The sequence below is a fragment of the Desarmillaria tabescens genome (assembly GCF_030435595.1).
Source record: "Desarmillaria tabescens strain CCBAS 213 chromosome Unknown EV420scaffold_31, whole genome shotgun sequence".
NCBI lineage: Eukaryota > Fungi > Basidiomycota > Agaricomycetes > Agaricales > Physalacriaceae > Desarmillaria > Desarmillaria tabescens.
In genome coordinates, this window is record NW_026848330.1 from 522,480 (window position 1) to 549,350 (window position 26,871).

Below are 26,871 nucleotides of genomic sequence, written 5' to 3' on the forward strand. Positions count from 1 at the left end.
TTGTCGGCACGCCTTCTCCTTCGACCGACACTTCGTGTCCCCTCCTTTTCTACCCCATGTTCATCAGGATTTTCGGTGCTGATCTGGAGCATGGAAATTACTTCCCACAATCTGAGGACTGTCCTGTATCCATCCATGGTACCAGATCCAGCCTCAGTCGACTCCTTCATCTCAGCGCTTTGAGTACAAGATGATGTCGGCGGGCCGTCGAGTGCCATGGACCGTTTGGCCTCTTGACAAGAACCCTAGACAATTCTCTCACCAACCCTACACACATTTTATCGCCCATGCACTATCCAGCCCTTGATGTTTCACTCGCCTCTCCCTACCAACCCCACACATTGTTTCACCGATGCTTCAGCCACTTTGATTGGCCTTCCATAAGCCAGTCTTTTGAATGGCATGAATTTGCATAGCTAGTGATATTCTATAATTGTTTGAACTCACATAGAATGGAATTCAGCTCTGCAAATTCTAGTTAAGTAGATTAAGAACGATTCAGCTTCAGAAGAAGTCTACGGACATTTGAATGACATGGATTTGTGTTCAATCATGAATTTCCTTTGTCAATGATATTTGACAATAATTTGAACTCATGTAGACCAGAATCCGACTCTGGACAATGTCATTAAGTGGAATAATGAATGTTTTAGTCGGTAACAGTAATATTAGTCTTGTTAGTGATTCATGATGAATATCAGTCTTTATATATGTGAATAGGGCCATATTTCACATAGAACAAGGATTGACAATAATTCAATAGGCATGAATGGGGATTCCCAAGCGTCAGGAACTGTTTGAAGGCGGTGTGTATGTTTTGCCTGAAATGCAAGCAACAGAAGGAGGGGGTCCTTTTCAGTTGCCTTTCCCATTCCTGCTAATGTTCTGTAGGCCACTCTTACACTTCTGCAATAGTGGCCTATGCCTCAGAGGCAAAGAATCCCCTGCACAACTCCGTGAAGCCCATCTGCAGGTCTTGCCCGAATTGTGGGCGACAGTGGGAGGGCGTGTTTTTCACTGGCCTTCCCCACTTGTATTCATGTCCCTTTGGCCTGTCTTACAGATCTGTAGCAGTGGCCCACACCTTAGACCTAAGGAATCCCTCCACACAATTGTCTGAAGGCAGTGTGCAGGTGTCGCCCAAAATGTGGGCGAGAGAGAGTGGGGGACTTTTTCAGATGGTTTTACTGGCCTACCCCATTTGTATTTGTGCTCTGTATGCCAGTCTTACACTGCTGTGGCAGTTCCCTACTCTTCAGACTGAATGAATCCCCCGCAAAACTCTGTGAAGTCGATGTACAAGCTTCCCCCTAAAATGCGGGAGACAGAGGGAGAGGGTCTTTTTGAGTGGCCTTTCCCACCTCCATATGTAAAACAGTAGGAAACAGTAGCAGACATAAATATGACTAGGCTCATCAATAAATAAGAGCAGAAGGAGAAGAAAACATGTACATAAAATCATCATCAAAATATCCAATTGCCTCCCGCATGCCTAGGCAATGTCCGATTAAAAAGCGGACAGCGGATTTGAATTCCTAGACCTTGAAAACACTAGGACACACTGTAAAACTAAGTCTTGCCATTCAAATGAGTTTTAGAAAGAGAAAGTGAGCTTTAACAGAAAATCAATAAAATCTCCGAACGCTTCCCACGGGCCCCGGTGACCTCGGATCACAAATCAGACAGCAGATTCGAATCCCCTGACCCCTAAAACACTAGGACAACCATTCTACATCACTAAACCAAAGCAGATAGAGCTGGGACAAGAGCATCTGCAGATATAGCCTCTTGGAGCAAGTCATCGTATCTGGTGGCCCATAGATGCCGCTATTCATTCTGGATCATGTGGCTGTGTTGGACCAAGACCAACAGATCATATGACTTGAGTCATCGCCCTCAGACAATTGTGTGGGAGGATTCCTTAGGTCTAAGGAGTAGGCCTCTACTATACATCTGTAAGACAGGCGAGAGGGAGGTGAATATGAGTGGAGAAGGCAAGTGAAAAAGACTCCCTCCATCTGTTGCCTGGATTTTGGGCGACACTTGCACACCACCTTCAGACAATTGCATGGAGGGATTGATTAGGTCTAAGGAGTAGGCCACCACTACAGATCTGTAAGACAGGTGAGAGAGAGGTGAATATGTGTGGGGAAGGTGAGTGAAAAGACTGCCTTCCACTGTCGCCCACAATTCGAGCGACGCCTGCAGACCGGCTTCACAGAGTTGTGCATGGGGGATTCCTTATCTCTCAGAGGTATGCCATGGTTACAGAAACGTAAGACTGGCCTACATAAGGCGAATGCGAGTGGGAAAGGCCACTGAAAAGGACCCCCTCCCTCTGTCGCCCACATTTTGGGCGAAACTCATACACCACTTTCACACAGTTCCTGAAGCTTAGGAATCACCATTCTTGTTTATAGAACTCTTGTGAAACCTTGTCCAATATGAAATGTTGCCTTCTTCACATATATTCATTGTATCCCTAATTATTGAACCACTGCAAAGTTGCTCCGCACCCGATCCATACTGCACCTATATGAGACCGAAAGATTTTTCACGATTTCATATAGAATGAGGTTCTACAAGAGTTGAATAAGCATGTATATGAATTTATAAGGCTCACCAAGTGTGTGAAGGTGATGTGCATCTTCTGCCCAGTTTATATTCCTCATGTGATGCCTGTTTAACCAAAACTAGATATTGAACAAAGCTTTGGAGACAAGTACAAACAAGTACAAAGACCAATAGTATAAGTTAACTGCCTCTGTCTCCCAATTTCTTTCCCACATTTCTCTCACAATATGTCCCAGTGGATGAACGGTATTCCACCTGAGCATGTCTACAGTCTTCCTGAATACGTTGATCTTCTGCAAAGTTTATACCTTTCTGGAGTGGGAGCTCGACAACCGGTTCCTCTTGTGGAAGAGTTGGATGAATCTGGTTGCATGAATCTTTTCACTGAGGTTGCAATCAAGGGCACCCAGAAAGAAGAGACGTTGGGGATCAATTTAATGACAGGTTCACATGCAGGTCGCCTCCAAACGTGTGATCTCTATAAGGACTTTGACTCCCTCCTTGGCATCTACACTCATACACCTTATTTTGGCGAAGCCAGACTTCCAGCCATTTCCCGTGATTTTATCTCAAATCTATCAAAAGAGGTTCATTTTCGCTATGATTTTCAAGTAAATCTTTTCATTTCTTTCTAATTTCATTATATGCTCATATCCGTGATAGACACCTGAAGATGTTTGCACAAAACCACATCTCATCCCTAATAGCTGTATTCTTGAGTTTGGAACCAACTCAAAAATATGCATTATGTTCCCACAAGCCTACTATCGTGGCAGGGGAAACTCACTGCTGACAGATGAAGAATGTGCCCACCTTTATGCGGCTGTCACTGTTGCTCATCGCTATGCAGACCCTCTTAGCAGTCATGAACGGCCTAGCAATTGGGAGTCTGCTTTACACCGAGCGAATCCATCACGTCACTCTAAAAAAGGCGCTCATGTTCACCGCTTAAATCTTCCTGAGCATGCCACGGGTCCATTCCTAGACAAGCTTCTAGACCATCTCAATGGGCCTGATGGCGAACCATGGGCAAAGAATGCTCTGTACTACATTGAACGCAGGGGCCTGAAGGAATTGAATAGGCATCGTGTCAATGACTTGTCATTCCTCGAATCCTCTGAACAATGTCTGGAACAGTTCATGGGAGACATTATTCCTCCGGATGCTGCACTTGGCGACATTCTCTACATTGACACCGCTTTGGAAATAGGCCAACATGGTGCAGCTGTTCTCCCAAGAACATCTCAGCATGCCACCTTCATCACCCGTGCTCTTGATATTCCTCAGGAACAGTCGAGTGTTCTGGCTACACATGACTTCAAGGGATACCAGAGACAGCCATTTGCCCTTTTAGGAGAGGCTTCAGGCTGTCGCATAAGCTATCATCATGGTGCAGGGAATCACCAGGCAGTCTTCATACAAGTCTATACCTCAGACAAGGCTCTGGTCGCACATGCATCTTCTGTCAAGAACGCCATTTATCTTAAGCCATCACATGTCTTCTTCAGGAAGGCCAATCGCTCTGACGGTTCAGTGCCAGAGTTTATACAAACATCTTGTGATGTCCTTGCTTCAGCTGCGGAAGACATGGATATAGTCACAAGAATTGAAGCTAGGGTTCCATACGCAGCAGCACATGCAGTTTTCCAGAATATTACTGGAGGCGCAGTTCACCAGTTGTTAACACTGCATGATCGCAAAGTTGTTTGGTAAGCATTCAGTTTTCAGGGAAAGGCAAACAGAAACTTATTTCCCGCCTTTTCTTTCCCTTTTATGCTGCATATAGGGGTTACAAATTTTACCGTGCTAAGGCATACGGTCAAGTCCTTGCCTTGCAAACAACCAGGGGCCAGGAGAAAATGTGGAGCAAGTTAGAAGCAGCAGGTGCAACACTCTATGTCATCTGGTGCTTCAATGCGACATTGGCATTTGATCAACCATGGGGAGCAGATGAAGATTTAGTGCTCTGCTGCGCTGAGGTTCATAAGGATCCAGACATTGGCTCGTACCCTCTGCTGAAGCCGCGCACTGATGACAATGGTCAGATAAAGGCCCCTGTTATCTGGGATGGAGCTGTGTGGATACGGAATATTGCTCTACCCCCTGATACATCGTGTCCTCGCTTTCAAAAGGGAACGTGGACTGTTCTCAAGCATGAAACATGGAAATATTTCCTGGATGGCCACTCCTTAAACGAGCTAGTGTCTGCTAGACAGCCAAATACTCGTCAGCCACATCCGAATTACATTCCAGGACGCAAAGGGCCAACACACCCTGCAGCTACATCTGCCATTCCTGAAGGACGCATTGCAATTCTGGAATACCCAGTGAACAATCAGCCGTATGATATTGGAGAAGACCTATCCTTATCAGAGATTGATGAACCTGAGGAGGAGAGCACCAGCATGCCAGATACATTGGCGAAAATTATTAATGACACTATCTGTGGTGTCATGCAATCGATTGGAAGCCGGCGAAACCAGGGCGCTGCATATTGTAAGGTGGCACAAGACAATCGTAGCCTGTTCACCACAGACACATTCCATGATCTCAACCTTGGTGCCTACTTTGATGCTGTCTGGGTGGATCCTCGTCCAGCAGCTTGGATACAGACTATCAAGCTGACCTTTCCTCATGCTGACATCAAATTATCCAAAGCAGCGCAGGGATATCGCACCAATCAAGGCTGGGTAGCTTTTGGAAACTACAGAGATCGCATTACTGATGCAGAGAGTGCAAAGACTGTGGTTAATCAAGTCCAGAAAGAGATGAGAGACTGGATATGGTTCCCCTACACTCAGAAAGAACGTCAGGTGGATTACAAAAAAGGATCAAACTCCTGTGTATATTGGCCAGTTTCAAACAGGCAACTCAACAGTGATCAACGCGCTATTAGGATAGCAGTAAATCCTAAATACGTGAAGAAGCTCCGTTTCGATAATGCGACAAGTCCAGTTCTGGGCATTCGAACCAATACTTTACATCCTGCAAGCCCACCTTCGGATAGAGATGAGGTGGAGGAGAATGAAGAAAATGAGGGTGAAGAGAATGAGGGTGATGAAGCATACAATGATGATGATGATGACGAGGAGGAGGAGGAGGAGGAGGAGGAGGAGTAGGAGGAATATGCCAGATAGTGAAAGATATAAAATATGATACGTTCTGTCTTTAAACTGATACAAAAATGTTACAGTGCGAAGAATGCGATATGTTTCTTGCAGGGCGGGTTAAGCTAATTGCCACCATCTGTCGCCTGCATTTTGGGTGACACCTGCACATCTCCCTCACACAGTTCTTCAGGGAGATTCCTTAGCTCTGGGGTAGGCAACTGTCACAGGAGTGTAAGACTGGCCTACAGAAGGCTGACATGAGTAGGGAATGTAACTGAAAAGACTCCCTCCATCTATCGCCCACATTTTGGGCGGAACTTACACATTGTCTTCGGACAGTTGCAGAAGCTAGGAGATGTCCATACATGCTTCTTCAACTCTTGGGGAACCTTGTTCTATGTGGAATATTGCCTTCTTCACATATACAATGACTCACATCCATCGTGAATCATGAACAAGGCTCACGTGACTGTTATCTAAAGCAAAACATCGATTATTCCACTTAATGAGATTGTGCAGAGTCAGATTCCGGTGTATGCGTGTTTGAACAGTTGTAGAGTGCCATCGGCTATGTAATTTCATGATTGAACACAAATTCACCTGATTCAAATATCCGTATACTTGTTAACAAGTGAAATATACGTTATTTCAACTTATTCAAGTTAATGAAATCCCCTCTAGGGTTGCGGATGAGGATTCCCTCAGTCAGAGGGGTGGGCAACCACTATAGAAATGTAATACTGGTCTATGGAAGGCTAATGCAAGCTGAAAAGACCAATAAAAAAGACATCCCCCATCTATCGCCCGCATTTCGGGCGAAGCCTGCACATCGACTTCACAGAGTGCTCCAGGGGGATTTCATAGGTCTGAATGGTAGGCGAGTGCGTACTTGAATAGTTGTATAATATTATTCACAATGTATACTCATCATTGGACACAAATTCATGCAATTAAAAAGTTTGTAGAATTCTGTTGCCTGTCATATAATCAGATTTCAATATCAGGGATATTCACTGATGTTCGATGACTTCCAAAGACTGCCAACTTATAAACAATGTAGATTAAGAATTCAACCATGAATTCATCCTATTGAAGTGTATGTAGAAGTGTTTGGCTTGTCGTATACTCTCAGTTATGCGCTAACTACATATATGTGTGGGCCGATGCCAGAGGCATAATACTGGCCTATGGGAGGTGAATGCGAGCATGGAAGGGGGATATACCTTTTGAAAAAGACCCCTCCCTCCCTCTGGTCGCCTGTATTTCGGGCGAAACTAGCAGACTGCCTTCACAACCATTCACACTGTTGCACAGGGGGATTCCTAAGGTCTGAGGCATAGGACACTGCTACAAATGTGTAAGACTGGCCTATGAGGGGTGAATTTGAATGTCGAAGGGGAATACAGCCTCCTGAAATGAGGCCCTGGCCCCCATCACCTGTATCACAGGTGGAATGCATGCATCGCCTCCACATAGTTGCATAGGTGAATTTCAGAGGCCTGGGGAGTTGGCTACTGCTACAGACATATGATACAAGCCCTTAGGAAGGAGATTCATTGGAGGAAGGCCAGTGGAAAAGACCCCCATCCATCTGTCGCCCACATTTTGGGCGGAACTTGCACAATTAGTGTACCAGTGTGAAACAAACAAATATATGATCATTTTGTAGCATTTTCCCTTCAAGGAACTGTTACAAGGAAGGTAGAATGTAAGTTTAGTAAATATTATGAGCTACACGACACATGTATTTGCATGGAAACGAAGAAGGCATTGAAATACTCATTCCACCTAACGTTTTTTCGGTGCCATATTGCCGGAAGATGGCGCAGACGATTTCGTCTTTGGCTTGTGTTCCTTGGGTAGGACTACAGCCAAAGCGCCTTGTGGAGGAACATATGTGGAACGTGTGGAGGATGACCCGGATGAAGAAGAAGGGCCGGCCGTTGCAGGCTTATCGTTGGAGCTGTGCAAGTCCCTACCACTCATTTGTTTCGAAAGCATCCATAGCTTCTTCTCTTGCTACAAGTCATGTTTTAGATCAAAGTAGAAGACATCTGAAATCTATGCAACATACCAGTTTCTGCAAGGAATTAAATCTTTTAGTTTGCTTTTCTTCTTGACCCTCCTCCTGGTTGCTCATACGACGCTTGTGAGTAACAGCACCGCTAAGAGTTGGAGCAGCTACCGCATTCTCTCGTTTACGCCTAAGTCTCTCCTGGATCTCCTGGAGCGAAAGCGTAGGCCGCACGGCAGTACTTGCTGCTTCTGGTAAGTTCAACTCTACCATCCTCTGGTCCTTGCTGCCCTCATCTTCCAATCCAAGCACCCCTGCAACCCTCTGAATTCTAGTAGTGAACTCTGGGTTTGTTAAACCTGGCATGGAATGGCTGGATATATCGTCATCAAAGAGATCAAGTGCGTTACCCATACGGCCATTGTCTAAGAAAGAAACATCCTCCCCGTGGCTGAAAGGCGACCCATGGTCATTAACCGCTGGCCCCGCAGTTTCTTTGCACTCCTTGGGTGCCAATGCTGGATGGAGGTGCTCCTCAACTTCTTGGGAAGACGATTGGGGAAAATCATCAGCGCTCTGGATGGGGCTCTTGCGATGATGAGCAGGGGGGTCGTCGTCAGATACTTCTATATCATCTACCCAATCTAAATATACACAGCATTAATAGAGCCATAAGGCACAGAAATTGCATGTGAGCTCACCTTCTGAACGTGATATGTCCTTGCCTTTGACCAATGTACTGACTGCATCCATCGTCCTCTGGTTTCCAGGAACCTGGCTGGGATCAGACAGCGTAGTTGCCCTCTCCTTCCTCTGATTATGGGGTCCTTCACCCACTGTGGCAGGCACGAAGTTCACCCCATGTGCTTCACTCCTCTTCTCCCCTAGTTCGCCATCGTCACCAATGACATGCTGCTGAGTATCAGCGCTGGTAGATGACGATGTGTTGGCCCTTTTCTTTTTCTTCTTCCTCTCAATACCATCACCGTCGATGAACGCGTCATCCACTTTAACGGACAACGTACTTTGCCTCTTCCTGACCCTCTTCAAATTGTGCTCCTCCACATCGTGTGATTTCACCATCGTAGAGTCCACTTCCACCATCTTCACCTTCCCTCCCTTCTTCTGCCTATTCACGCCTACCAACTGGACCTCATTAGGAGATAGCTGGTCCCCAGTCGGTGCAGATGCTCCACCGAGAGACTCTTCAGGCGTTATTTTGGCTTTGGCTTTGGCTTTGCCGTTACTACCCCCATGAGAGATGCTAGAAGACGCCATCTCCTCAAAGGCCCCAACATCTATCACATCTGCGGCAGAGGAAATATCGTCGAGCGGTGTTATGAGTTCCCCGTTGTGGTCCAGAGGTTCGTCCTCGATCTCTTCATTGCAGCCATTGACATTAAATATTATATTGTACAAATCTAGCATATGTTAGAAAACTGTTTTTTAACGGTAGAATAGTTTACTAACCTTTGCAATGGTCCTTCTTGAAGAACTGTGAAAGTAGATCACCCTTGACATCAGCACCTGCTCCCATCAGTTGGTCGGAGGTGTCCAGACAGGTGAATTCGTAAACGATGACTTCACCCTCCTGACCGTTGCGTAGGACACGGCCTACTGTCTGTGTTTTCTGCTGTTTCGACCAAAATTGATCCTTGAAGATGGAATGATAAGTTGACTTCGCTAGCCTGAATGAAACAAAGACATACGGCAAGGAAGACCCATCGCGCAAATGCAATATTAAGTCCTGCACAGCCAACCTGTGTGATGAGGAGAACAGCGGGGCCTTGATGGTTCTTGAATTCCTTCAGACAATCTGCTCGCTCTTTACCACTCATCTCTCCATTGAGTGCCCATGTCTTCACTCCATGAATTTCGAATGCCTGAGAAAAGATGATGAGATGGGAAACGGATCAAAGATAACACTGCTCACCGATTTAAACAGCGCTGTCTGCGATGCAAAGGCATGATATACAAGTGACTTCTCATGCAGCCATTCGGTAGAAGGACGAATATCTGCCTTCATGGAATCCAGGTCGACACTTTTATCCAGGTTCTGAGGTGGTTCCTTGTGATCAGCGCTAGATAGTTTCCAGAGAAGGGTGGTAACCAGGACGTCAATCTTTGTCCCCTTATGCTTCTCCCAATCCTCCACCCTTCTGAATTCTGTGCAACGACCTTGAATCTTGCTCTTCTTCTTCGACTTCTTCCGGGGACTCTTGTTGTCCAAAAATGCGGCGGCTTTAGGATCGTTGAGACCCATTCTCTGGTTCAGGTGGAACATCTAGGGAAACGTTAGCACTGATGCTTTCATAGTAGCGCACTAGCGTACGGTTGTCTGTTTCTGTTTGCATCCCTTTCTAAGAACAAGAAATAGTTGTCAAATTCTATACAACACATCAAAGAATTAGATGAATGTACGCACTCATTATAAACTTCTAGCTCTTCCTGAATATGTTGCAGCTCAGCTGGAGGGAGGCGAATGAGGATCACGTATTCCGCCGCTGGAGACAAAGTCTCGAGAACCGGTTTCCCATAGCAGTCCACAGACTGGTGTCCTCGTCGTATGATATGGGGAAGGAAGGCACTTTGCATGAACTGAGCAAAATGCCTGTTCGTCTTCTGATACTCTTGTATCTCCGGATCCTCGGGATTGGAGACATAGAGCGCAGCAGGATTCTCACCATGCTTTGTAGCAATGGCCTTCAAGCTCTGCGTCTGCTTATGTAGAGCCTTCACCTTCTCATCGATGTCAGAGGTAAGAAACGGCGCCAACCCAAGTGCTCGACCCAAGTAAAGAAGGTCCTGCGTAGAGAGGTGTTATAGTCAGTTAATGTGCATCTAAGAATGCATCAAGAAACATACCATAGGGCCTTCTTGAAGAGGTGTTGCCGTCGCGCCTATTTTCATGTGAGTGTTGCCAAACAGAGAAATCAATGCCCAATATGCGGCCCCGCCTGTGCGAAATGCGGTGTGGATTTCATCTACGAATGCGCCATTCCAGCTGTGCTCAAAGACACAGCCTTTGCTTTGTGGTTCTGTGATGTATGGGAAGCGAGGGACCTTGCGCGTAAGAGGATTCAGCTGTCGCATATCCAGTGCCATCCTCCCTTGACGACTAAGTGTCTGTGTATTCATGTGTTAGTATCAAAATATGAAATATACGAAGATTTGTAAGACTCACCACATCGGATATAAAGACGATGCGCCTTATGGGAGGAACGGGACTCTTATCAAAAACCTCTTGCCACCAATGCGACCAGTCGGTAGCTTTTGTGGGAAAAACAAGCATATCAAATGCACCCCTTTGCGTGCAAAGCTTTACCTGTAGTAACCACTGAGAAATTAGCCCAGTAGGTAGAACGATGATCCATGGAAGATTGGGAATTATTTCATCGCCAATGTGGCCACAAAATAACTGGCGTTCGGCTGTGATACAGATTAGTGTCATGTGTAAATAGGATGAAAGAAAACAAAAGACGTGCCAAAAATTGGTGGATGATGAATGTCATCACTCCTCATGTCCGCCTCCTGCCTCGTAAATTCTTCTGCTACCATACAGATCACAGCCAAGCACATAAATGTTTTGCCTAGGCCGGTATTGTCTGCGACCAACATCCCAGCGTACTCTCCAGTTTCACAGCCATTACCATCTTCTTTGAAGAAGTGACAGAGCAGTGCGCATAGCCCCGTCTTCTGATGCCAGAGGAGCTGTCTCTCCTCGTTCTTGCCTTCCTCAAAGGTCAAGACATTGATGTCGGATGCACCGGAAGCATGATGGTCGCGCTCGAGAAGGTCCCGGTAGGGTGTAAACAACAGGGGTAGAGATGATCCCAGGAGTTTGTCGAGAGCGTCGTGAGTATGGTGAGTAAAGTTCTCGGTGCCTAGGTCACCTGAACTCTCCCATGCAGCCTGTAGAGGAATCTCGGTGAGTGTAGGAACATCCTGTGCGGCTTCATAATCGTCAATCCATTGGCGTAACTTGCCAAGAATTTTTTCTGCGTCCTCCACCTGAGCATGGATTTTCGAGGCCAGTTTCTTTCCTAGGGAACGTCCCATGAGTCCTAAGAATAATCATAATTAGTAAAAATCTTACAGTGAACAGTGAAAGAAGGCTTACGTGCAGGTGTAATCTGGCTATCGTTTTTCTCTTCCTCAGCACGAGACGCCGTATTTTTCTTGAAGCGGATGACGGTTCTCACCGACACCGATTTAATCTCAGCAATAGTCCCCTCCAATAGTCCTAACGCCTTCATAATCTTCTCGCTGTCAACTTCGTCTTCTCCCCAGTCCAGGTAGGAGTTGTATTGCTTTAAGGCACCCTGCAGACGCTTCAAAGTCTTCAGACCCTTCTTCTTTAGCTTCTCCTGAGATGCCGTTTCGAACTCTAAAGCAAGTAGTCAGAAAATGAATATATAAAGTGAGATGACGTTTAAGCACACCTTGTAGCAGTTTTTGGATATTATTTACTCCACCACGTCTATTACGTCGGGCGTAAAGGAATTGCTTTGCTTGCGCCTTGACATAGGCTTGCATGAACGCCTTGAAAAAAATGGCTATATCCCTAGGTAAAAAGCCGAATACCAAAGCACCAGAACCGAAGACGGCAACGGCCAGATCTTTGTGAAAGTTCTCGTAGAAGGAGTGGTGGACAAAGATGTAAGGATCTGAGCCTCGCACAGGGTAATGTGCAACAGACGCAAGTTCAGCGTTGGAGAGGATTTCTTTAGTAGTGAGGTGTTCATGGGTAAGATAAGTATGAACGGCATGCATGACCTTTTTCTGCGCTTTTCCTGCGACCTTTTTAGCAGTGAGATCCATCATTGGCTTGTGGTCCTTGCTCTTCGAGTAGTGCCAGACGCTGATTTCGGATAAGGGAAGGCTAGTCAGGAAGTCGCAGTAAGAGAGGTAGGCGTTAAAATCGTCATGACCGATGAAGTCGTCAACTTTCTTCCTATCGGCAGGCAAGAGATCGTGTTTCGGTACGGGAATGTCATAATCAGGGCCACCTGCTCGTCGAAAGGCAGCGTCATGATTGACAATAATCGCAAAGAGATGGTTGGTCATGCGTAAAGTGGGGATCTTCTCCTTCGTACCAGACGAAGATGAAGTTTTATCGGCAGACATCTATTGGGAGAATGAGGACAGAAGGAGAAGGGATGAAATCGGGATGGACTTACAGTCAGAAAGTTGGTGAGCAAGGACACGATATGGCAATGATAGGAGAATGACGGATAAGCTCAATTAGAGATATTGACAGAAATTGTGGGTGGGAGAATGTACAGCTGGACTTCAACCTGGTTTATAAAGCCGCAACAAGAAGAAGGAAAAGACGGCCTAAATAATAGTTTGTATTATTTTTTGTAGATACCGGGAGAACAATGGACATATATTATGCCACTAAACTGTTCCGCCAACTATGGAATGAAGTTCTTGCACTACTATGACCGTCTATAGACTTTCCGCAGTCGAAATAAAGGTCTGGACTAGCAGAGACTAAGCGTTTTGCGCCACTAAACTGTTCTAAAGAGCACGGCTTAGGATTATCCCATTACTATGACTATCTTTAGGTGCTCAGAATACTAGAATAACGTTCCAGAGCAGTCGCATGCATGGACAAATATGAAATACCTTTTTTTTCTTCTTTCTTGGAGTTGTCTAGAGTGCATTTGTAACACTCCTGCAACGCCACTACCATGATCCACAAATTAATGCAAAGGTAGCTGTGCTACTATGACTACTGTACTATTACGACCGTAAGTTCACCCGGCGTTAGGTGTTAGGACGGTAGTTCATCGGAATGTCAGTTCACTTTCCTTTTTGGACATGTGAAATAAGTTCAGTTCAAGGGGATCTGTTAGGCGTTAGGCGAACTTCCGGTTGTAGTAGTACATTATTTCAAGACATTAGAAGTAAAGATCATGTACATGTATATCAAACGTACAACGCATGTTCCTAATGCTTCTTTACTTGGCGATGCCTCTTCTTTTCAACCCTTTCATATGTGGCACCCATACTTTCAGAAGTACAAATTGATTAAACATCCAAGAATATACACTATAAACAGATGACACCACTAACAGGTATGGCATCGGCAAATGGTTCCAGAACGATGCATCCAAACCCCCAAACCTTTCTTACTGCTTTCGGTCCCTCTGATATGCCAGGAACAGAAATGGCCGATGATGCTAAGTAACCAAACCATGGGAACACAAAACTGGCTCGCTCTCTGCGGAAGGACTGATTGGTGCTCAATATAATCAATCAGAAACTCACGCACCTTTAACCCAAGCAAGAATTGCGGCGGCCCGTGGATGCCGCTGTTCATCCTGGATCATGTGGCTGTGTTGAACCAAGATCAACAGATCATGTGACTTGAGCGGCATCTTTCAGGAACGAGTGAAACTTCACCGATACTCATACAGCCGTGTATACTTTTTGCACCCAAGTACCATGATCATAAGCGAGGAGACTCAAAGTGCTTGTGTCTTTTGTGAGGCAATCCATTTTGTAAACCATGTGTTGGCAATATTGCAGTGGGAGGCTTGCAGTAAGAATAATACTTGATCGTTAGTTACTAGAGCTCTGAATGAGCTTCTTATATACTACATGAAAGTATTCTAGCATGTTCTACTTTACTAAGCTTTTGTCCTTCGAGTACTTTCTCCATCTTTCTATGCATGAGTTACAAAACTGGATGGTTATTCCGGATCTTGCCGGAATGCTGGGAGGCGACTGGCTTGTCACTGTGTCACGACCTGGGGGTCAGTCACATCACACTCGGAATTGCATTCTCCAATGCCATGGCTGTGAACAAATTGTTAATGCAGAAGTACGTGACATCAAGCTGCTCTCCATGGCATTTCTTGGTGCGAGTACAGTATGTGCACTTTGGTGAGATTGATTTGCATGTCCTTCGTGCTGTTTGTGATATCGGGCAAGGGGATGAGATCTTTGTGAATTATGGTTCAGATTAGTTCGACAAGAGTGAAATATACTTCTGTATCGGGTGCTCTCCACATGAGGATCCAACCGTGTAAGCCCAAAAAGTCAATTTTAAAGAGGCAAAAAACCGCTGAGGCAAAGGTGAACTAGAGACGGAAGCAACGGATGAATAAGGTGCAGGGTAACACTTAGAACCATTAGTTTATTTTGGGCATGTAATATACAAAAATTTTACTTGTATTGCTCCTTTTTTACCTGTCATGTATTCGCCCGATTTTGTGTGACATCTTTACTTGTATGAGAAAAGTGAAACCTAACCTGTCGAGCACGATCTTTAAAAATATATCGATAACACTCTGGGAGACACTGACTCTTAACCTTTACCGTACGTGGCATGCGCTCTTGGCTGTATGGCTGGTTCATATCCACTTACCAGATTGGGAATAATATCTGTCTCCGTATTGTTCAATATCATGTTGAAGTATACTACAACGATTCGAGGCGCATTGTGTTTGTAGTTACAGGCTTTTGTCAATATGTACAGAGTTCATTTGTCTTCACTCTCCACCATGTGAAATCGTTCTGCTATTTTGGAATTATTATCAGACTTGCGCAAGTCTTCAGCCAGCTTGTTTAGGATACGCTGTTATTGAGTTAGCACAAGGTGACCGGATAAGATGAAGCTAAACCTGACCTGTGCTTCAGCAATACTTTCTTCTACAGTCGCATCAGGAATGTCTAATGGAATAGGACTGTCCTGTGGCGATATATCGAATAGTGCATTGATGTTGTTTTTGCCGTACAATTTCCATCTATGTTGCTTGCACAATAGGTGCTCGAGGAAGGATGTAGAGAATTTGAGGGATGACTTTTGATCTTCTGTCAAAGCGTCCGAAAGGTGGTTGTATACGCAAATAAAGGCGGCAACTCTGTAATGACCAGCGTTTCCGGAAGGGTGCTTGGAAAATCCCATCTCCTGTAGGCCTTTCCACGCGCCCTTATCACTTTGCAGCAGCCATGGGATCAGGTCCTCCTTCTCTGCATCGGTCGCCAATCCCAACGCGGCACATGTATTGACCACTTGAATTTTGTTTAAACCGTCCTTGAACCCGTCCAGTTGGAGTTCGGTTAGGGCGTTGAGTACCGCTCTCCATGTGGGTTTCTTGCCTCGGTATGATTCTGGATCCTGACCTAGCATCCCACCAAGAAGTCTCTCCCATGTCTCCTGAACTTTATCCGACCAGATATCCATAAGCTTTTCTCGTGTGGACATTGACGTTCCGTTCAGCGTTGGATTAAGCTTCATGCTGTTCGAGGCACTACCATAGTATCGTGGATTGTCAATGGCCATGGGAGCTAGGCCTTCCGTGATTGTGCGGTCTTGGTTTATGTTCTCAACGTCACTGAACTTTTGTATGGCCTCCAACAGCGACCCAAAAGGCGGGTTTAGAATCTGGACAGCGTGCTTCGTCTTTGTTCCTAGTCCGATTGAGTGCCAAGTCAGGATTTCTGAGAGTCCTGTTCGCGATGTTAACCTGTCAGCGATGTATCGTTCTTTGAGCATGCGAACACCCCAATTTTTCATCCGTATAGGATGAGTCTGGTCTGGATCATATGCCGCTTCTTCACCGGTGTCAAGTTTGAGCCCCATGAACATCCGCCCCCGAAGCGTGGTTTTGTCGAATTCATCCTCATTTTGCACCCAGCTGATAGCTTGCTGAAGCAGTACTGCTGTCGATTTCAGACAGATTTTCCCAGGAACAAGGAAGACTTTTTCGATGTGGACGGGCTTTGGTTTCGGTTTGGCCTTGATCTTGTGTACGGTTGGAGGCTTCGTGGCTGGAATGTCTGGTTCACCTTCTGGTAGGCGCTTTCCCTGCGCTATATCTAGCACTGTCTTCATCACCAGATCGCCAAGTTCTTTAGCGACAGTCTTGTATTCTGGAGCGGATTCTAGACATTTCTGCACGATGTGTGCAAGGTTTTCACCTGGATTGGCTTTTGATTTTGTCGTGGGATGGAGCTGTTTTGAGAGATTTGTGAACCTGCCAGGTTTGAGAAGGATTATTGCGGGGTTCTGTAGGAATCCCTCCAGGCTGTCAGAGTAAAAGGCTCCGTCGTTGTTGTCCATTGCAGCGTATATAACTTGCAATACCATCGATCGAACCAGATAACGGTTTTTAAGTACTTTGACATTGTCATAGTTCGCATCACTGCTATTTTCAAGCGCACGCAGGCCAGGGAGGAGATGGTGGATCTCAATGATCGTGATGATATAACTCACTGCACAATTGTACAGAGAGTCATCAGTGATTCCTGGTAAAGTTGCCGGGGGAGTTAGTGGGATGAAGCCCTTGGCAGTCGGTACGAGCCCGTAGAGGTCTTTCGGTAGCTTCTCGATATCGCCAGAGGGAAAGGTCCGTTTGAATTCGTTGTTGATTCTTGGGTCCCATTGCTTTGATCGTTCCTTCCCTTTGGGAGTTTGGGTTGTCCGGAGATAGAGAAGGCAATGGTGTATGAACTTCACGAATGATGGATCTCTCTCAAGCAGACGATCATATCCATTATGTCTGTAGTATTCACAAATCTCCTTGATCATTTTTGGACCTGTGTTCGTCATCCAGTCACTGACGGCAACGATGATATGACATCGTTGGGCCCTCAGGGCTTTGATAATGACTGAGTTAAGAAATCCCGCTGCCGCGTATGCTGGGTGCTTTTCAGCACTGGAAACAACCACATCAACAATCGTCTTCCTTTGCGAGGATGTCCAACTGTTGGCATCGGATATTATACATTTTGCCGATGCTAGTCCAGTGGCTACGGTCTTGATATCCTCTGCCAGTTCCCGCAATGTTTTGACTTTGAAGTCCTTGGGATTCAGGACGGACACGGATGCGTCTATGAGGTTGTCTCGTTCTGAAGTGATGGACTTCAGTTCAAATATGTTTGCAACAACATCCTCATCAATCTCAGTGCAGGAGGTTCGGTTCTTTGATGACATGGAGGGAGGTGGATCATACGCGATGTCAAGGGCACTGGGAGCTACCGTGAGGCTTGCTTTCGGAGCAGGGATGTTATGAGCTGCACAGTACGTTCTGAGGGTTGTTTGGGCACCATGGCTGTTTTCTTTGTTAGTATTAATTTATACACTGTTAGTAACGGTCTTACCTGAAAGCGTCTGCTGGTAGCCACTGGTCGGGATAGTCACCTTTCCACTGAACGAGGAATTCTCTTGTGCCACCCTGTACATCTGGTGTGAGATTTACGCAGTTGAATTGACAGTTTCCCCTTACCGTTTTTTGGTGCTTCACTATGCGTTCAAATTCGAATTCTTCCGTTGCCTGGTCTTCATGAGCTTGTTCCTTCTTGCGTTTCTTCGATGATTGTTTGGCTATAGCTCTTTCAAGATCATGTTCTTGCGTGATGGCCTCTGAACCTTTTTTCGGGGCTGACTCCCGTAGTCGAGCGGATTGGCGTACTGGGGCCACAACGACGTTTGGCTGCTGTGAATTCACTGGTGTCTGCAGCTGAGGAGTATCTATGTCCATGGATATGAGTTCATCGGTAGGGATATGCGGTGCAGGACCGGGCACTGAGTCACTGCTCAGATCTAGCGCCGATTCTCCCTCGGAAAGGTCAAGGTCTTGGATCATGGGTTCGAGATCATTGAGAGATGTTAACCGAGTTTGAACTGACGAGTCGATGTCCATAACATCATCCGTGTGGTCAATGTTGGATTTGCTATTATCGGGGGAGAGAGATGTGGTCGATGCAACTAGCAATGGTTGTGGCCGAACGAGCACAGCGAGGGCGGCGTCTTTGGCGACGTGGTCGATTTTTGCCTTGACCATTTTGAGTTGACTCCGAGAAACGGTGACCTCGTTTCGTAGGCAAATCTGATAATAAAACTGATAGTAACTGCGCCAGAGCTTTCGTGCTTCTGGGCTCATGACTGGCAACGCATCTCCAATTTGATATTGATGTCCGTCTTCATCTGCATAGGTGATTTTTTTAATCATCTCCATGAGATCCGGGATGTTCATTTGCGTGTGGTGCAGAAAGTTGTTGTTTATCCTGTAGAGCTCAGCTGCAAACCTGAAAGCTCGAGCATGGGCACTGCCCATTATGATTTTACCCTGTTGAGCAAAGTTCCCATATTGAGCTGGACGAGGGTGGTAGTTCCCAAATGGGATCTCTGGAGTCATCGCTAGTGTGCATGAGCGGTTGACCGCATGAGAGGAGAAGTAGCCGACATAGACAACACGGTTTACACACTCCTGATTCTTCCAGGTACGGCTTGGCTCGGGAAACATGTTATGAAAATCATCGAGTGCGCTTTGAATACCCCCAGGAGATTCTCCACAATGCAGGTCTCTCCCATTAAATACAAGGAAACATACATCGTTTCCAAATTCTTCAATGTAGAGTCCATCACGTATTAAGAAGAATCCGCCCGTGTGGCTCTTGCCCTTTGCGAGGCGAAATGCAATGGCAATGAGCGTTCTTCTGGTCAATGCATCGTATTGGTCACCATGAATCCATCCCTGTTTTCCAAGGGCAGTCTTGAGACGCTCGGATTGAAAAACGAGCCTGATGGCCTCCCCTAGAGTCGCACATTTCGACGCTTCCTCTATCGTGAGGAAGAGCCAGTCACCACTGCCTTCGTCGATTCCAGGCGTCTGATTGGCCGCAGTGGCTTTGTCGGACGTTGCAGGTCCCAGAGGTAGAGATGGGATTTGGTCATCCAATGGAGTGGTGGGTGAATGTGTGGGTGGTGATGGTTGTGATGGTGGGATAGATGTGGAGGATGCTGATGGCGATGTGGCTCCATTTGGTTCTGATGGATTGAACGACGTCGATACATTAGTCTGCACGGACGTTGGACCCGCCCGAAACCCCCCGATGGCCAAGACATTGTTGTCCTCTGAATGAAATTCAGTGAGGTCCCATTCAAGGCGTGAGACGCAGCAGGGGACAACTATCCTGTAGAACAGATAGATGAGTTCCAGTAGCCTTTTCCGTATATCATACAAATCGCCCGCTGATGCTTGTACAGCTGGAGCGAATATTCCTTTTCCTTCGCCCTTGATGATAGTACCTCCAATGCTGTAGGATCCGTTGACTGTGGTTTTGTCATCCGGATCCGCGTTCCTGGAGTTTTTGTTCATAAAAAAGTGGACGAGTCCCGGAATTGGTTTCCCGGCATGATCGATGTATCCATATGTTTTCTCAAGGAATTCTTCCAGAAGTCTCAATAAAGTCTCGTACTCCTCTTCAGCGAGGAGTCTTTTTAGCGTCTTGGTGTTGTGACAGCAGCCGACAAAGATCGGGCATTCATGGTCACCGTCAACTTCTGTGATGAATGGCACGCCCATTGGCATAGGAATTAGACCTGGTATTGGGTCTCTTGTTATGGAAGCTCGGTGGTAAACGTGAGGGGGGCGGTGCGGCATAATGACTCCTTGAAGTCTCTTCCTCAAGGCCTCTTTGTTTGTTTCGTCTGTCGACCATTGCTTGATGTACACTGCTCCCACTCGGAAACGTTTGTCCTTTTGGAGACGGTGAGGAAGAGCACGGGGATAGAAGGTTCCATCGTCTGGGTCTGCATCTGGCGGCATACATTGAAGAGTAAGAGGAAGGTCTTCAGGAACTTCCCCGATGAGATCATCTGGCCAATTGACATCGATGCCATCTTTTAACGGGTTCCGTGCTGGAACTTGGTCTCTCTCTCCAAAGAGGTCGAGGTCCGGAAGTTCTACTCATTAATATGTTAGGTTGTTTTCGGTTTAGTGATGTGCTAGACTCACGCCCTCTAAACGGTGTGCCAATCGGGTTAGCTTCTTGTATGCATTCTCTGAGCCATGCTAGATTTTTGGTTAGATGAGGACTAGCTTTGGATGCAGGAATATCTCACTGGACCGTATTTTGCTCGTTTGCATCGGGGCTTTACCTAGTTCAGTTAAGTATCGATGTAGAAGTGAGACGGGAGGTCTGCTTACCACATTTATTATGTGATATGTTGAGAAATGTTTTTTCTCTTTCTGAACGATCTTTGAGAAGGTCTACTATGTGTTTCACAGTTTCACCAACGCCAAAAAATTCACCTGTACATAATTCTTGTTTTATGGCGTTGTTGAAGGATTGTAGGCCTTCTCGGAGGTGTGTTGGTAGGGATATTGAGCTGTCCTGTCTTAGGAGTTGGAGAGATTCCTCCAGAATCACCAAGTCATCCCGGGACATGCTGTATAGATGGCTGTATGAGTATCAGTGAAGTTTCACTTGTTCCTGAAAGTGCCGCTCAAGTCACATGATCTGTTGATCTTGGTTCAACACAGCCACACGATCCAGGATGAACAGCGGCATCCACGGGCCGCCGCAATTCTTGCTTGGGTTAGGGGTGCACGCCAACTCGGTGGGGTCCCGGGCTGGTAATTGAAAGTAATGAGAATAAGGATTTATTATAATAGACTCCCATAAATTTATTTATTGCTTTTTTAAAACATCGTACCATCTCACCAGAAACGCCTACCATCTGTCAGCCGAATCTAAGCCCATGCCACTGGCAGACATTTTCCGTAGCTCTCAGACAGCGCGCCGTCGACCACCCTCTGCCCCAGCCCAACCATGAACCTAGAACGTTCTGCCCAAATCTGTGCAAGTGCCCGCCATGATAGCAGGCCCAGCCACCATCCAACGCCATCCCGTCACCACCACCTCTCCACTTATGAGGCTCACCAATGTCACCAGTTTGGATCAAACTCAATCTGAAGCTATATCGTCTGCTTGCCGGTGAAGGGACAGACGTCGTCCCAGAGTTCACCGCATGAGGAAGAGAGTTACAATTGTTTAATGCATGTGATTTTATTTACAAATAGAAGCCGGTTGTCACATAGTCACGGACTGGGGGGTCCGTCACACCATTGTCACGTTTAAAAGATGTCCAAAGCATTACGATGATCCTGTTCAGTAGGGCGACTCCCATTCTGTGAGATCCATGTAATAACCGGAGGACTGGGTCAGTGCCACAGCACGTTCAGGAAAATCACCGACCACAGCGGGTGTATGTTCCATCCATCTCGGCAACGTGGGTGCACGGCCAAAAGTGACGTAGAAACTGTCGCAGTAGAACTTGGCCATTTCGAACTCCAAAGACCTCACTGCTTCGTCTGTATACTTTCCCCTTTCAGTGCTTATACTCTCCGGGCATGCCTTCCATTTACTCATGACACGGCGCATGGAGCACACATAAGGAGCTCGGCACATCCAGCTGGTCTCCCCTAGGCCGTGGTTCGCCTCTGAAAGATCTACGTTCCAGCATTGGTCATACTGCCCCCGAGGGAAACAATGGCCCAAATGACGCAGGTGCTTGCGAACATCAGTCTCCCGATCGATCTCCCTCAAGTGTTTGTCCAAGGATAGGAATTCCAGCCGAAACCCTCGTTCCGCAAGCTCCCACAGGATCTCATGCATATTCTCCTTAGCGAGGTCAGCAGTTGGCTTTCCATACCAGTTCGCTGCCCCGGTGACTTCTTCCGTCATGGATAACTCATCAAGACAACCCTCGAGAAACTTGAGCGCGAGCTCTCGACGCTTCGTATCTCTTCCCCTCACCCGATCACGTTCTGCCGATCGGCCTACCCAGTCGTAGCTGAGAATGGTCCTCCACATTTGGTGGCTCAGTTTCGCTGGTCTGTACGAAGGCACTTGCATCGCCAGGTGGCCCGGGCGAAGCCTCAGCCAACTACTTATCGCACTCATCCGTTTCGAAGGCTCGGTGATCGTAACAAACAGATCTGGTCGTGGAAAAGCAAAAGGTGCAGCGGGAACATTGATTCTGTCCTTGCTGGCATCGATCGAGAGAAGACCATCTTTCCAAGGGGGGCTAATCTCCGGCAGGAGTTCATGATCGATCAGCACGAATCTGTTGAGGCTCTGAGGTTTTAGGTTTCCCCTTCTGGACCGCCCAGGCTCAGGGTGGTCTGTACCAGCCTTGTTAAAACCAAGCTGATAGCTGACAGGGCGAGTACTTACAAGGATGATAGATGGCATCTACAGGGCCACGCCCCACCCTCAATGGGGCTTTCAATGTATGGGCCGACCGCTGTTGTCCTGGCGTCCACAGGAATACATTCGGTGCTCCTAGGTGTGATTGCATGAAGCGGTCAAACACCTTGTATTTCTCTTCATCATCAGATGAACCAATGTACACCGATGGGAGACGAAGAGGGCATGTGCCCATGTGAACGCGGCTCCGAGTGTTGTGCAATATTCCCTGCCGATCGATTCGAGTATGAGGAAGGGTGTCGAGCGATCGGAGCAACCAAACTGGGACTCCAGCGCAAACGAATTGTTGGGCAATGCCTATGTCGGTAGTGAAGCATCCTACCATGTCCACATCTGCTTGGTGAATGTTGATCTGAACCGGGCCAGTGAACTTTGGGCGAAGGTGGGAAAAGAATTTCCAGATCGCTTCCACTTCGAGCACCAATCTTTGTGTTTCCGCCACGCATAGACATAGCCTGTGGTACGTAAGTGGGAGGCTGCTCAACCGCTCTAGGAACATGCTTGCGTATCCCATAAGTTGGTCAGCTCGGTCTGCCGCAGCAGTGGAAGCCTGGTCTGCACGGACCGTTGCTTTGCATCGTTGCATAATGGCCCTGCAGCGCTCTTGAAAGAGGCGTCTGGGTTTGGCAGCCCACAAACCCGGCCCCCGGATCAGGGAAGAGCGGTCCAGCTCCTCGAAATCTTTGAATAATGGTAGCGTAAAGAGAGGAAGATCTGGATCACATGCATCTCTTTCACATAGTCGAACGCATGGCAAATGCGGGCGTGCTCCGCAGTAAGGTTGTGGCCACGACATAGGGTCATCGTCACCATACCTGAAATCGTTCCTCATCCACATCTCTCGGTTTACTCCCAGCGGAGGTTCATAAAGGAGTGTACAATTAGGACTGGTAACGTATATGTGATCGTTCACGAGTGCCCCACTCAGGCCGTCCCATGCGCGCACAGCTGAGGAAATAGCACATTGGTATAGTCAAACTACCAGAACAAGTCACGTACGTTCATTCGGCGCAGCGAGCTTCGTCAACAAGGCCGGATTGCGGCGTATCGCTTCGGCTTGAGGAGAGGACATCCTGACAACGACGGGGCATGAGTCACCGGCAAGGAGGAGGCAGCTTCAACGCAGCAAGTCACTGTATCACCACCGACATACGTCCAAGTGGCCACACCGAGGCGACGACCGATAGGTCCAGTCACCGTAACATTGCTCCCGCAGAATCAAAAAAAGGGGATAGGATCGATCGCTATATCATGATTTCAAGATGAAGGGAGGGACTTACTTTGCGACCGGCCCTGGAGGCAGGAGAGAAAAGTGATCCAAATAAGCGGCAACACGCGACCACTCTGGGACGCCTTATTATCTAATATACTCAGTGGTCGGGTCCCATCATTCAACCAAGTTCATCCTTGGCCATGATCTTGCAACTGCTCCATGTGTTCCTGTATAAGGTCGCTACAGCTGCTGCCGACGGTTGGAGTGCCCTTTTCCAATCTTGTCCAGTGAAATCTCAACCAAAAGTACGTAACGCGACAGAGACATATTCTTGATCCTCAATGATAATGCTCGCAGGATTGTGATATCGACGGGCTTGATGACCAGCAAATATATGACCTGTGTCTGAGTCTTCCCTCTGAAGCGTGGATTTCTACAGAGACTGGGGAGGATTGCCCTGCGCGAATTAGCCTGGATGTCATTGGCAAGCGGATATATGACCGTCCGGCACCAGGTTCTCCGCCTGAGGCACTGGCCCAGGAACTAGTTCGCAATAGCACGAATATTCCTGTCCCCGCGATCCGTCGAGTTATTCCCCACGAAAAAGGTTGCGCCCTCATTGTCATGGACTACATCCCGGGAGTCAGCCTATCAGCCGCTTGGCCCCGCATGTCGTTGTGGCAGAAAATACGTACCGCATTGACGGTGCGACGCTACGTCCGCCAACTACGGTCCATTCCTCATCCCCGACCTGGTATTCCCGGCCCCTTGGCCGAAGGGGGTGTGCCTGTACCTTGCATCTCCCCCGCCATATTTTCTTTCATGAGACCAGTTCGGGGCCCCTTCACCACCACTGCCGAGTTCCTCGCGTACTTCAACACTGCACCCAAATTTGGCCCGGGTCTGCGTTTGCTCCCTCTGCCGAGGAAACCTACGTTGACGGATGAGAAGCTCGTGTTGAGCCATGCGGATTTGGCGCCACGGAATCTGATCGTAGGTGATGACGGTCAGCTGTGGTTGATAGACTTTGGTCACGCCGGTTTCTATCCGATATGGTTCGAATATGTGAACACGAGCATGGACGCACGGTTGGAGAGCGGAAGGGAATACGACCTGGCGTGGCGTACTCTTATCCCTTTCATCTGTGATCCTTACTATTATGTCCTAGAGTACATTCAGTCCGTGTATCTGCGTTAGTACCAACAGAGTCGTGTGGAAAGCCTGAAAAATTGATTGAAATGGGACAGAAACAAAATCAAAATCCGTTGTGAAGATAGGAACAAAAGGTACAGGTAGGTAGGTGCCCAATCGTGATCATAACCAACAGAAGTCTAAGAGGCCATAGCGACATACATAATCGATACGAAGGCAGACACAAGGATCCGCGCTTTAATCGACATCCTCGTCGACTACGTTGGACAAGGGATTCTCCCGAACATCAGCAACGTACTGGTCTGCTACCTGTCGCCAACTGGACTCGATGATTCCCTTCTCGGCCAAGTGGTGTAAACATTGGTATATCCAGCGCCGACAACCAGCCCCGTTCGCGTTGAGCTCGCCAGTATCAAGCCCTGCGGCAGCCAGTGAACGCAGGATGTCACCGAGAGTCACATCTTCACCGCACATGGGCACTGACGCTCGGGGAAACAAAGCCATCCCTGAGGGCGTTCCATCGCGCCCTTGACAACTGGTTAAGTATTATACGTCAACCCTTCATAGTCACAACATACAAACCGAACGCACGCAATGTACGAGACAAGCACCCCGTCTTGCCTGTATTTTTGCAGGTCCAACTGTACGCGTTGGTCATACATCGGAGATGAGGGACTGAGCAGGGAAAGATAGAAATGGGAGATCACGGTGGGTGGCACGTCTGGCGTCAGACAATTTTTCGAAACAATTTTGATTCGGGTGACCGGTTCTTGGTAACGGTCTTCTTGAAGCTTGGTCTCAATCCGGCCAAAATCCTACGGTCGGTGGGAGCGTGAGTAAATGCTCGTCGACATCGTAAGAGCAATGACAATCTCACCGGATGATAGGAGCTCATGCCTGGACAAGTGTTCTTGGAGGTGGGGGGTTGGGGGCGCGGAGAGCTAAACAATCAGACTTAATGGTTGTATGCATCCGCAATCAGCAAGCCGATTGGACGCAAGCGAAGTGGCGTCCCATAGATTAGACACCATTTTGGTGTTGCTCCACACTACCACGCCTACCCCAGAAGTTAGAACCCAAACTAGCACAGCCAATCCTTGAGAAGGATCATGAAAGCTTGTAGCAGGCCCTGCGAAGAAGCGTGGGTGGCGAACACAGCATGATTGGCAGATGTACCAACAAAAGCTAAGTCGTGGAGGTTAACAATGTTCAGATAGATAGGCCAGTCCGACCATTTTGAATTGAAGTCTTCGCCACGTCCCGACTCCCCAGGTCATGAGCAAGAAGACGGTGTCGGTCACATGACTAGACCAGGATGGGTAAATGTGTGACTGACCGGGCACTTGGTCACACAGCGTGACAGGAAAGGCCCGAGGGGTGTTAGAGCGCTTTGAGAAGGCAGGGAATTGGAGCAAATTTTCAACCTGTGACCTACTGCAAGCTTGGGCCATGGGCGAGCCCTCCGCCATTCGTAAGTTCACTTCTTAATCCAAGTCCCTGGTGTGCAGCCTCTTCCGTCCCTGGCGAACCAAGAAGCTGGATCTTAATGGTCGCTTCTCCTTGCGCGTTTAGACGTATGTCGGCGCTGGCAGCCGCAAATTCATCTTCGCGTATTCCACGGGTTCCAAAATGATGTACTGATCGTCCGGCATCAGTGCAACATGCAGCAGACTCCAAGCTATTCAAGTCGTTTCCATTACACAATCGTTCGCGACTTTTGGCGTATCCGGCACGTCTGTCCAGAGAGGAAGAAAGCGTAGCGCACGACACGAATGGCGCAACGGCTGCAGTCGTCA

At 47.4% G+C, this 26,871-nt stretch overlaps 6 protein-coding genes across 6 annotated transcripts; 2 read left to right on the top strand and 4 right to left on the bottom strand.

Annotated features, from left to right (window-relative positions):
* Window positions 1-2,801: 2,801 nt before the first annotated feature.
* On the top strand, window positions 2,802-5,699 carry EV420DRAFT_1701746 (uncharacterized protein; the record flags this gene model as incomplete). Its single annotated transcript, XM_060479503.1, has 3 exons — window positions 2,802-3,185; window positions 3,238-4,283; window positions 4,361-5,699. 3 exons carry the CDS (start codon window positions 2,802-2,804, stop codon window positions 5,691-5,693), a joined length of 2,763 nt encoding a protein of 920 aa, XP_060328038.1. The 3' UTR covers window positions 5,694-5,699.
* Window positions 5,700-9,190: 3,491 nt separating this feature from the next.
* On the bottom strand, window positions 9,191-9,853 carry EV420DRAFT_1227669 (P-loop containing nucleoside triphosphate hydrolase protein; the record flags this gene model as incomplete). The annotated part of the gene is made up of 3 exons (XM_060466518.1): window positions 9,191-9,352; window positions 9,408-9,581; window positions 9,632-9,853. Coding segments are annotated over 3 exons (558 nt in total), but the record flags the coding sequence as incomplete, so codon positions are not given.
* A 5,598-nt stretch (window positions 9,854-15,451) lies between these two features.
* Window positions 15,452-15,817, bottom strand: EV420DRAFT_1231868 (uncharacterized protein; the record flags this gene model as incomplete). The annotated part of the gene is made up of 1 exon (XM_060466544.1): window positions 15,452-15,817. A coding segment is annotated over one exon (366 nt), but the record flags the coding sequence as incomplete, so codon positions are not given.
* Window positions 15,818-21,609: 5,792 nt separating this feature from the next.
* On the bottom strand, window positions 21,610-23,782 carry EV420DRAFT_1482295 (uncharacterized protein; the record flags this gene model as incomplete). Its single annotated transcript, XM_060469883.1, has 3 exons — window positions 21,610-22,625; window positions 22,678-23,658; window positions 23,710-23,782. 3 exons carry the CDS (start codon window positions 23,780-23,782, stop codon window positions 21,610-21,612), a joined length of 2,070 nt encoding a protein of 689 aa, XP_060328041.1.
* Window positions 23,783-24,123: 341 nt separating this feature from the next.
* On the top strand, window positions 24,124-25,120 carry EV420DRAFT_1645850 (kinase-like domain-containing protein; the record flags this gene model as incomplete). The annotated part of the gene is made up of 2 exons (XM_060477829.1): window positions 24,124-24,228; window positions 24,281-25,120. The coding sequence occupies 2 exons, from the start codon at window positions 24,124-24,126 to the stop codon at window positions 25,118-25,120; spliced, it is 945 nt and encodes a 314-aa protein (XP_060328042.1).
* Window positions 25,121-25,312: 192 nt separating this feature from the next.
* On the bottom strand, window positions 25,313-25,970 carry EV420DRAFT_1645851 (uncharacterized protein; the record flags this gene model as incomplete). The annotated part of the gene is made up of 3 exons (XM_060477830.1): window positions 25,313-25,610; window positions 25,667-25,890; window positions 25,953-25,970. The coding sequence occupies 3 exons, from the start codon at window positions 25,968-25,970 to the stop codon at window positions 25,313-25,315; spliced, it is 540 nt and encodes a 179-aa protein (XP_060328043.1).
* Window positions 25,971-26,871: the final 901 nt, after the last annotated feature.